This window comes from Notamacropus eugenii, chromosome 1 (genome assembly GCF_028372415.1).
Source record: "Notamacropus eugenii isolate mMacEug1 chromosome 1, mMacEug1.pri_v2, whole genome shotgun sequence".
Taxonomy (NCBI): domain Eukaryota; kingdom Metazoa; phylum Chordata; class Mammalia; order Diprotodontia; family Macropodidae; genus Notamacropus; species Notamacropus eugenii.
In genome coordinates, this window is record NC_092872.1 from 386,693,341 (window position 1) to 386,705,429 (window position 12,089).

At 40.5% G+C, this 12,089-nt stretch overlaps 1 protein-coding gene across 2 annotated transcripts; it reads left to right on the plus strand.

Moving 5' to 3' along the window:
• Positions 1–1,270: 1,270 nt before the first annotated feature.
• THG1L (tRNA-histidine guanylyltransferase 1 like) lies at positions 1,271–8,462 on the plus strand. 2 transcript variants are annotated; one of them, XM_072630850.1, is made up of 6 exons: positions 1,271–2,037; positions 3,211–3,387; positions 4,149–4,318; positions 4,795–4,883; positions 5,960–6,067; positions 6,813–8,462. In XM_072630850.1, the coding sequence occupies exons 1-6, from the start codon at positions 1,844–1,846 to the stop codon at positions 6,972–6,974; spliced, it is 900 nt and encodes a 299-aa protein (XP_072486951.1). In that variant the 5' UTR covers positions 1,271–1,843; the 3' UTR covers positions 6,975–8,462. The 2 variants fall into 2 exon arrangements, with proteins under 2 accessions (XP_072486951.1, XP_072486952.1); XM_072630851.1 differs by lacking the exon at positions 1,271–2,037 and adding an exon at positions 2,213–2,423 and having other exon boundaries at positions 6,813–7,426.
• The last annotated feature ends 3,627 nt before the right edge of the window (positions 8,463–12,089 follow it).

The window sequence follows — 12,089 nt, forward strand, 5'->3', positions numbered from 1 at the left end:
ATAGCTCCAGAAGATAGGTGCTACAGGCATTAATCTCATATTATAGACAGGAATATGAGACTCATAAAGGTTGTCTCTGACCCCACAGTCAGGAGTAAGATTCAAACACAAGTTTCTCCTAATTTCAAATCCAGTACTCTTTTCTCTATGCCTTGCTGCCTCAAAGCCACTAACCCCAAGGTCCCTTTCAGATCTAAATACTTAAGATGTAGCATATAGAGTCCAAAAGAGAGTGTTGGACTTGGAGTCATAAAGCCCTGATTTGAATCCTGCCTCATAGTTACCAGACATGTGGCAAGGCAAGTCATTTAACTTTTCTCATGTTTCTCCCTCTGAAAAATGAGATAATTGGACTCAATGGCCCACAAAGTCCCTTCTAGCTCTAAATTGATGATCCCAGTATGTTCTCTACATTTCAGCTAACCCAAGCTATCCTCTATCCCCTTTCATATCCTGCTATCTCCAAGGCTGTCTCCTGTGGGTAAAACGAACTAATGTCATCCTTCCCATCCCCATCCTACCATGCCTTTCTTCAAGACCCAAGTCAGGTGCCACCTACTCCAAGGAGTCTTCCCTAACAACTCTAGCTGGAAATATTCTGTCCCTCCTCAAATATCTCATTAACTTTTTGCCTGGACTCTTGCTATACTCCTTGTTTCAATCATCTTACCTAACAACATATTCTCAAAGCTCTTTTTCCTCACAATGCTGCGAAGGGTATTGTATACCTATTTTTACTCTGCTTTGGCAGATAAAGAAACTGAGTTTCTGAAAGTTTATGATACACCCAAGATCCCACAGCTAGCGTCTGAGGCACTGTTCAGATGCAGGCCTTTTGGCTTCTTTCCCTAATATTAAAGTGTAATCTTCCCACCAGTTGGGACACCGGTTGTATCCTCTCTGTGTTGCCCAGTACCCCCTATCCCTCATCCTGTCCACCAGAAACACTTAAATGTTGAATTTATCAACAGGCAGTCACAACACCCCCTGACTTGTGTGAAAACCAGGTTTATTACAAGAGAAATGAACAAGCATGTGGAACCCAAAGAGTTCCCAGTCTTTACAGAAGGATACATTTTTATAACAGAAGGATACATTTTTATAACAGAAGGATACATTTTTATAACAGAAGGATACATTTTTATAACAGAAGGACAAAGGGAGGATGCCAGGGAGGGGTAGGACATGGGAGGGGAAACATTGTAGCAAAGGTGGGGAAAAAGACAAGACCCCTCCCCAAGGGGAGGAGCAAGGGGCTGGCAAAAGCCTCGTTCTCTTCCCTTGGGAACTGCTAGACTACGACGACAGAAGGGTCTGCTTCTCTGCCCAGGACTCCAGCCGCACGAGCGTTATCCCCGCCTGGAAGGGCCTGACTGGGGCCAGTCCTGCCTCCCAAGGACACACGGGGAGTCCAGCTTGGGGTGCCACGACAAAGCATGTCGGTTCGGGAGGAGCTTCGTCCTGGGCACATGCAGGGCCTCCTGCACGCTCGGGATCCAGTGTCTGGGGAAAATATGGCAACTCAAAAAGACAAGTTCAGGGGACCCTTGAACAAACTGGACTAAAAAGGGTGAGAAACTTGGCCAAGAGGAAGCCATCGGAGACTTTCGTGAGTGTGGTGTCTGCGGAAAAGTGAAGTGACTAGTGAGAAAGCTTGGAGAGAGGAAACAGAAATTCCCCCGTTATGCCTAGTGAGGGATCAGGGATCAGACTGGAGAAACTGACCGCAGGGGAAGGTGAAAGGGAAGGGTAGAGCGAGAAGAAGGTCCTCCAGGCGGGCTAGAGGAGCCAGGTCGGGAACAGGCACTTCCGGGGCGGGGCATTTTCTTCTCCCCGGCCGGAAATGTGGGTTACAAACACTGCCATAGTCGCCTCTCGCGTCTCTTCGGCCGTTGCTCGGTCTTGCCGTACAGTCTCCGTGAGCAGCTTCGCCATGGCCAAGAGCAAATTCGAGTACGTACGGGATTTCGAGACGGACGACAAATGCCTGGCCCATTGCTGGGTGGTCGTGCGGCTAGACGGAAGGAACTTCCATCGGTGAGAGCGCTGCCCAGCCAGGGCTTCGCGTGGCTCGCATGCTCTTCCGGGGCGGGTCCCTTCCCCCCTCCCCCACCTTGCCCTTCTCGCCCAGCCAGCCACTTCCGTTCGCTGTTGCCAGGGGAACCCCGCAGCCAATGAGCTTGCGGCAGGAAGCGTCACCCACACGCCCCGGAAAGGCCGCCCAAAGCCTGGAGGCTGGCCGTTAAGGAAGTTCAGAGAGGGGAAGAGAGCGCTGGCCTTGGAGCTAGAAGCCTCGGGTTCATTTCCAGCTCTGCCAGTTATTGGCAGCGTGGTTTTGAGGAATTCACTTTAACCACAACTGGGGAGTGTTGTGAAGAAAGGGCTTTGCAGGTCTTAAAGTACTTTATCAATAAAAGCAGAAGGTGTATATTTATTCTTTCTTGGGCTTAGATGGAAAGTGAGCTTGTAATTGGTGGCAAAGTACACCCTCCCCCCCTCCTCACATCTTTTCCCTCATGTTAGCAACTGGTTAATTAAATGATCCTGTGCGTCCACATTATCTAAATAGCGTCCAGATCTGTTTAGGATTTTGAGGGGGTGGCATACAGGAAGTCTATCTCCTGGCCTCTGACAGGCAGAGAAGCAGAGTTCGAATGTGGCTCTGACACACAGCGCTTTTATTTGAGGTCAAGTGACTTTTAGGGCCTTACTTTCCTCCTCTGAACTGAGGAGGTTAGAATAAATGGTTTCTACTGTTTATTGTGTCATTTAATATTTATTAAACGTTCATACTTTCAGAATTTTAGTTCAACTGGTTTCCACAAGTTGTTCAGATGTGCTAGACTACCTAAGAAGTGAGGGACAAAGGAAAATTAATGTGGCGTAGAACTGAAGGAAAGATAGATTCATGGGATAAAGTCTTACTTTACTTCTCCTGGTCAGAGCAGGAAAGGCCCTTGAGGAGACAGAAGTGAAGAGATAAAGCACTGTTATTGATAGTTTTTAACATGGTATTTAAAATGTTGCTTGAATCACAGATGTTAGGTGACTTCCCCTTGGTCACACAGCTTGAACCGTAGTCTTCTGATTGTAAACCCTACATACTACTGTGCCTTTGCAGGTTGCTGTTTCTGTTTTTCCATTGTATTATCTGTGCTAAACTTCCTTCCTGAAAACTTACCTTTGTTTCTCCTCCTTCCCACCATGAAGTTTTGCAGAAAAACACAACTTTACAAAACCCAATGATAGCCGAGCCCTGGAACTGATGACCCGATGTGCCCAGACTGTAATGACACAACTAGAAGATATTGTCATGGCATACGGACAAAGTGATGAATATAGCTTTGTATTCAAAAGGAAGAGCAATTGGTTTAGAAGAAGAGCCAGGTATTTCTCTTGAGTCTCCCATCTCTTCCTGTCAAGCCATTTTCCTCAAGACAAAGGTCACCCTTTTTGCTTTAATCATAGATTTATTGTTGTCACATGGTTTGCATTTACTTATCAGCTTGTATGTTCTTCCCCCCGTAAAATGTAAATTCTTTAAGGATAAGAACTTTAAAAAAAAATTTTTTTTTGTTCTTTGTATCCTTAAAGGCACCTACCACAGTGCTTGTTACATTTGTTGTTGTTGAGTTGTGTCTTAATTCTTTGTGACCCCATTTGGAGTTTTCTTGGCAAAGATAATGGAGTGGCTTGCCATTTCCTTCTTTAGCTCATTTTACAGATAAGAAAACTGAGGCAAACAGGGTTAAGTGACTTACCCAGGATCATACAGCTAGTAAGTATCTGTGGTCAGATTTGAACTTAGGTTGTCCTCACTCCAGCCCAGTACTGTATCCACTGCACCACCTAGCTGCCCTGTTACATAATAAATACTAAATGCATTTGTTTGAATTGAATTACTGTGGAGAAAAATAATAATAATAATTCAGTTTAGTAGACATTATTAAGTGCCCCTAAGTTCAAGAAACTGCTCTATGTATGAAGGGAATGGGAGGTACTGTCCTTAAAAACCCTGGGAACGAAGTATTACATTACAATTAATGTCACCAAATAGCTATAAATTCTTTATTGTACCCCACCATCCCTATGCTAGGTAAATATTAATATAACATGTTTTCTCTCCATCTTTTCTCTGTACTTACAAGTAAATTTATGACAAACGTGGCTTCTCAGTTTGCCTCCAGCTATGTCTTTTATTGGAAGGATTACTTTAAGGACCAGGACCTTCTATATCCTCCAGCCTTTGATGGAAGAGTTGTAGTGTATCCTAGCAACCAGACGTTAAAGGATTATCTCAGCTGGCGACAAGCAGATTGTAAGTATTGTTAAAAACAATAAAATTCCAAGGATATCTGCTATCTCATACAAGCTATTTTTGACTCTTCATTCATTTGACTGACTTCTGAGGAACTTAGAAAAAATTAGAAATTTAAATCACATAACTTAGAAAATGTTCCCTTAAGTTATTTTTCAATTAGCATTAATCTGAATGAAAAGAATAGTAATAAAAGTAACTGAAAACAAAGATTTGTCCACTAATATTAACACTTGTCTTACGCATAGTAGGCACTCTACATGTGCATTGTACTTGTAAAATATATATTTATATGTATATTTTAAAAACATATAACATTTTAAAATGTACATGCAAACATATACAACCCATTGTCTCTGAGTTCACCATCTGAAGTAGAAATGTTTCTTCAGGGGCGGGGGGAGGGGAATTGATAGGAAAGTGATTTCTTTGGACTATGAATGTTGCATATACATTTTTGAACTTTTTCTACCCAGGTCATATCAATAATCTTTATAACACGGTTTTCTGGATGTTGATACAGCGATCTAAATTAACACCCGCACAAGCTCAAGAGAGATTACAGGTATGAAAATATTACCTATTAATTTTGCCTATTAATTTAATTTTGTAGAAATTTTCCTGCAGAAGTTTACCTTTTGATGCAATTGTTTTTTGATAGACCAGAAAATTAGAGTATTGAGGTAAAAGGACGTAGAAGTCATCTAGTCCACCTCCCTTCATTTGAAAGACTAGGATATGGAGGCCAGTAAGGCCCAAGGCCACATAATGATAAAGCTGGAACTAGTATCTAGGTCTCCAGGCATTCAGACCAGTTCTCTTTTCACCATGCCACAGATACTTCCAAGATAATAGAGAACACTATATGTTTTTGAAAGCCAACTGACATTTTTTAAATGAGGCTTTTCACTAGGTTATATGTTATTTGAAAAGACTGTGTTATAGAATGCCATTATAACACAGGACAGTGACATCCCCTTTTCTGATGCATCACAAGATAATGTGGAAAAGAGTGCCACCTTTGTAGCCAGGGCACCTGGATTCACATCCTGGCTCTGACACTTTCTGTGTGATCTTGGCTTCTGTGAGCCTCAGTTTCCTCATTTATGAAATGAGAAAGTTGGATGAGATCTCTACTAAAGATCCTTTTGGCTCTTAATCTATGATTTCACAATAAGTCAATGCAGGACTAGCTTTAGTAAAGCCAATTATAATGTAGTTAGCTTATAAGCTTCTTAAGCGTAAGGATTATTAATTCTTGGCATTTGTATGTACCCCCAGCACCTAGCATAGGACCTGGCAGATAGCAGGTGTTTAATAAATTCTTGTTGATAAAGGTAAGTGTTAGTCTTGTCCCTCACACCATTAACAAAGGTGACCATTTATATTTTCTTCTATCCTTGGGTCACTATTTTGGCTTGTGAAGTCACTGGTTTGATGATGGCAGGTGGAGAGTTTTATGATTTTAGAAATTGAAATGGTTTGAACTGTTCTTTAAAACATTTCATAATTATGGATAAAAGCCCTTAAAGCATTTAAAAATTTTGTCTCCCTTCTTACTGTTTTACTAGTTTATTGGCATAGATTGAGGATAGGGTTAAGAAGTATGTAAAAAAACCTTGTGTATTTTTTTAATTCTAGGGAACACTTGCTGCAGATAAGAATGAAATTTTGTTTTCTGAATACAACATTAACTACAATAATGAACCACCAATGTACAGGAAAGGAACTGTACTCATATGGGAAAAGGTAAGAAGTATGATTTCAAATGGGATGGGGTAGAGGAATGACCATAGCTTCAGATTAGCTCCTGTATTTTTAATAAACTATTAGTAACTGTTTAAAACTTTCTTCTTGGCTGCTACTTTTAGGCTTCTCTTTATAATTCTACCTCTAAGTCCGTAAAATGGTGTTCATTTGAAAAAAGATGCTGACTAGTCTATATTCTATAAACTCAGTCTGAATATTCCGAAGGATAGATAGAGTCATGTGTGGAATGTGTGTGGAATGCCCATCTCATGCAATTTAGATCATAGAATTTTAGAGCTAGAAGGGATATAAGGAATAATTTCATTTTACAGTTGAGGAAAATTAAGCCTCTGAGAAGTGAAGTAATTTGTCGCAAGGCTAACCAGAACTAGGCCTTCTGCCCAGTGTTCATGTAAATCTATAAGTTAACCAAGATGTATAAGTCAACAAAACATTTCTATAACGTATGTAGTGGGAATCAGAAGACAGATTCAGACTCAAATCCTAGCTCAGGCAGTTACTAGCTATGTGTTCTTGGGCAAGTTAACTTTAAAAGTACTTTAAAAATATAAGCTGTTAAACAAAACTCCACTGGGGTAAAATGTAATTTTTTTTAACTGTAGGCATGAAGGTAGAAACAATCATCTTGCCTACTTTTTAATACCAGGGAAAGGTTGGGGAGAGAGATTGGTGATATCTTCCTAGTTCTTGATAATCTCTTATAATTCAATAAACTTATTTTTAGATTAAAGAAGTTATATCAAAGGAAATCAAGCTTCCAGGAGAAACAGAAGAAAAAAATGTTGAAGTGACACGAACAAGGACTAAACCAGTTGCTTTACACTGTGATATCATTGGTGACGCTTTCTGGAAGGAGCATCCTGAGATCCTTGAAGATGAGAGCTGACTTGTTTTTCTTTTCCTTTCTTGGGGTTATCCATGCAGGTATCAGATTCTTGCTAGCTAACCTACCTCTGACATTAGGCAGAGTTCTGTGAAATACACATTTTATGTAAGCAGCAAGAGAGATCAGTTTTGGGGGGAGGGAAAGAGGGAGAAAGAGGTAGCATATCTTACTCTTCTGAAGTAGAGCACCTTTTTTGTACCATAGAAATATGGTTCCATTTGCAAAAACACAAATAAAATTGTGTTACTATTTTTGCAAAGCAATTAGCTGTATCTTGCATAATTAATCTTTTTAGACTATAGTAAAAATCACTTTAAAAACTGCCACCTACTCCTAACTAGCTTAGAGTTAGGATACAGTGACTTTGAAATTCTTACCCTTCTAAATGATCTGTGTATGTTTCTCCTTGGCAGACCTGGAAATAAACATGGACTACATGTTCATGAATTATATGTCTTTTTGTATCTCTTAATTATGGTAACTCTAGATTGGCCAGCTGTATACACTCCAGTTGATTGAATCAGTCATTCTATTCCTGTGGGCTGTACTATTATCTTCAGCTTTCCTCTCAAGAGTAGCATTTCAAATCCAAATTTCTAAGAAACAGACATATTCCTTTGGGGATGAGAGGTACACAGAAGGGGTGCATAGAGGAGTGGAACAGACCTGAGCAATTCTTTGCATTTTTCAACAGACATTAAATACCTACTGTATTTGGGGAAAAGAAAGTTTGTATAAGTAATAGTTCTTCCTTAGAAGGCTTAGACATAGCATAGGAAAAAGATACCAACCCAGAGAGCTGTTTATTATAACAGTATTACATACATTACATTTTAAAGTCATCCATATTCAATATCTAGACAGCTTTTCTACTTGCAAAGGTGAAATTGGCTCAGTTCTATTTCATAGTTTTTTTGGTTTTTGTTTTTTTAGGGATCTGTAAATGATTCTTGCCCTGGGACTTAGACTGGTTTTGAAGGGCAGATGGATGATCTTTGTTTGTATTTATGATCAGACCACAGGGGCTTTTTTTTTAGAGTGATGCAGAAAGTCCCTTGAATATAGTCAGTCTGGACTGTTCCTTCTGAATTAGGGACTCTAAATGTCTCCTGGTGATACCAACCTGAACAGAGATAGGGCAAGAACAGGCAGTATCACTGTAAGGTGCCAGTTTATTTAGAACTGATTGTGAGAGGGAATGAAGTATAATTAGGAGAATGGAAGGAGAAATAGAAATTCCTGATGTATTCATCAGGAACTCAAAGAACCTGTATCCTGATTTTTCATAAAGCTTAAAGCCAAGAAGTAAATATATCACTGAAAAGTCTGAGTCTGGGCTCATCCCTCACCATTTGAAATACCATCTGTTCAACTTCCAGTCTCTCTTCCTATTCCAACAAGAACTGTCATGAGTTAGACATGGCTGATTTATGGTGTTAACTGTGTGAACCTGTAGAAGGTGAAATAAAGGATTATGGGTCTCTGTGGTATGATTTTCCATTTCTTGATACAACTCAATATTGCATCAGCTTTAAAGAAATATGGCTTATTGTGCTTGTCCTATAGCTAATGCTGTTTGCAGTATATTAATTGCTACAGCCAGAAGATAGTATTGTTTAGAGATACATCACCTTTTTAGGGGTGAATTTCCAGGGTTTGGCATCTCAACCTCTGGTTCATACCTGAACTTTAGGCTCCTACTCCCTAAGAGCTATTTTTGAGTATCCCCTTAACTAAGTTAAAGTTAAGTGTGTATTATAGCTAAGGCATTGTAGTAAGTGCTGGATTTTAATTTTAATTTGGCCCTCCAAGATGAAGCTAATCATTGTCCTAGAAATTTTCTGGAATCCTAAATGGGAAACTTGTCAGAGCCTATTGAGTTACCTACAGTAACTCAATTGTATAACATGTACGTCACAGGAAAGCACTGTTGCTATTAAGTCATCTGTTCCAATAAATTATCAAATCCTGTCATTTTGCCTCTACTAATTTACTTCTTCAGTTATTCCCAACTGCCTCTACCCTAATTCAGGCATTCTTTAGACCAGGGGTGGGGAACCTGCAGCCTCAAGGCCACATGTGGTCATGTAGATCCTTGGGTGCAGCCTTCTGACTGAGTCCAAGCTTTACAGAACAAATTATTAAGTGGATTCGTTCTGTGAAGTTTGGATTCGCTCAAAGGGCTGCATTTGAGGACCTAGAGGCTTCAAGGCTGCAGGTTTCCCACCCTTATTCTAGTATAATAGTATTCTAACTGGTCCCTGATTTTTAGGTTCTCCTTTCTACTTACAGGCCTGCCAAATGCATCCTTCCAATTGTCACTTTTTTGTTTAAAACTGTTTTTTGGTTCACAGCTGCCTACAGGGTAAAATGCAAGACCTATCTTGGCATGTACCACACTGCCCATTGTGGCTCCACATAAGGTTCTGGCCTTATTTCATACATCTCCCCAGCATGCATTTTACCTTCTAATCAAACTGGACTCTTAGCTCTTCCCATCCTGCACCCTCCTGGGCATTTGTGTAGGCCATCTCCCCTGCCTGGAATGCCTTTTCTAACTCTACTCACCCTCACCTAAACATCTCTTGTCTTTCAGGCTTCAGAGCTGGATCAATCAAGCTGCTTTCTATGGTCCAACTTGGAAGCCTTAACCCATCACAGTTGAAAGTGATTTCTTAAAACTCTGTTTAGATCTCTTCTTTACCCTCATTCTGTCTTGTTTCATTTTTATGTGGATAAGCTACGACCCTCAAACCCCAGCATCCCTACCCCTGAATTGCCCTCAGGGAATCCTGTGACTTTGGTTCAGAGTGTGCTCTGGGAAATTTATTTTCTTTGCCAATAAGCCAACAATCAACCTGCCAGGTATTTAGTAAGTGCCTAGTATGTGCCATGATCTAGGGGTAGAAACACAGAAATGAGACCCTGCCCTGCTGTGATTGGAGCCCTGTATTCTCTCAAAAGGTATTCAAAGTCACCATATTTAGGTGCCCTGAATCTAGCACCTAATGCTTCTTTCTTTCCTTAGCCCATTATTTTTTTCCAGACTAGTAATGTATTTTTCCTGATTCCTGTAGAGTATTTGACTTCCTGAGATCATACCAAATTATATAATCCGTTCACCTTTGGACCAAATGTCCTGGATCTGTCCTGTCCCAAGTCAGCACCAATTCACTGTTTCATTCTTTCTAGCCAGTCTCAGACACTGCATCTGATTGCCCACCCTAGCTATCCCTTTGTCATTAAACCTATGTGTGTATCCCCCACAATCACTCGCCCCCTCAGAACAGTAATCAAACCAAAACCGACACTGCTTCTGAAAATGACTTATTGACTCCTCTGTGGTTCTACTCACCAAACAAGTCCCTGACCATCACTTTCTTATATATGTCTATCCCCCTATTCAAACATAAGCTCTCTGGAAAGATGGACTATCTTTTGTATCTGTATCATCAGCACTTATCACAGTGCTCGGCACATATTCAAGGAAAAAGAGCACTTGAAGATATAACAATAGTAAGGTTCAATTACCCTGAGTGGTTGAAAGCTATGCTAGCAGAATACAGAGAGCCTCCGAATAGGTTCTCCCAAGGTGGAAAAGCTTCAAGGACAAAGCAAGACCAATTACTTATCAATAGCTATAATGGGAGAGCTTCATTAGCAAAGGTGATCAGGGTAATACATTAGTTTGGTGGCAGCAACTCATGAAAAAATCTCCCAAAACTTAGAGGACTTGTTATCTCTCTCAGGGTTGAGGGCTGGAGTGGGAGGAGGAAAGAAGACCTACTGATCTCTAAACATTGGGATAAATAAAGTTCTCCTTTATTTTTTTTAAAAAAGAATCTGAAGTAATTGTTCAGAGCATTCATATTGGATAGTTCACTAACTTGCTAAATTATGCTATACCGTATTTCCCTGGGTGAATTCTCTAGTTGATTTTTATCCAAGGCCTCCACATTCTTCTCCCTCTGACCCCAGAAGAAATTCTATCTATCAAGAAATCTCCCTCTTGATTTGGAATTAGCTTAAGCAGGTGCTTAGGAGAAAGTTCATAGCTAGGTTGTAGCACCCTTCTCACTCTTAGGAAGCCTCCTCAGGGATGGTGGTCTTTGGATCCTTTAACCACACTTTCCAATTGTAGTTACTATATAAGAACCATTATTCATCCCCCAAATGAGACTAGGAGTTCTCCCAAGCCCCAAGCCCTAGGCTCTCAAGATTCTCCTATTCCAAAGGCCTACCACAATCTGGGCAGCTAGCTGGTTCATGGATGGAGAGCTGCTGGAGTCAGGATGGCTTCAATTCAAATCTGTCAAATAGACACTTACCAGCTGTGTGATCCTGGGTTACTTAGCTAACTGTCTGCCCCGGTTTCCTCAACTATAGAATGGAAATAATAATAGTACTTACCTCCCAGGGTTACGGTGAGGATGAAATGAAATATTTGTAAAGTGTCTAGGATAGTAAGCCCTTAATAAATGCTTGTTTCCTTCCTTCCACTCTTCCTTTCCAGCCTGATTTCATACTTACATAATATTCTAGCCATTCTGTAATTTTGGAGTTCCCTGTATGTGATTTATGTTTTTCCACCTTGATGACTCCACCAATTTATTCAGTTCCTTAGTCACTACAGCTGCCTTGTAACCTTAGCAAAATTAATTTCTTTTTTTTTACTAAAGACCCCTTGAATCTTCTTTTCATTATTTATCTAAGCACTTGAGATAATATTTCCTCAGATACATGTTAGCTAAAGGATCCAGGTGCTCAGGAGTGCTTCCGAAGGGGTGTTGTAAAGAATTCTCATTAAATAATGCAGTATCTTGTTTACTACTGTGTCTCCTGTTACATCCTAAGAGTATGCCTGACTGCACTCCAGTAGGAAGAAGCAATGGCTGGGGCTTATCCATCAGTATTATTTATTTCCCAACTTTAATTTTAGCTGAATTCATTTCCCCAGAACATCTGCGATGGAGGGGCCCATTGGCGTGAGTCAGGGAAGTGCCACTAAGTCATGGGAGATGGGCTTATCCAGAGCCCTCCTTCCTGCTTTAACATATACCATTGAAGAGGGATAGTAATTACATGACAGCGGGCAGTGCCCATCCCCAGAATACC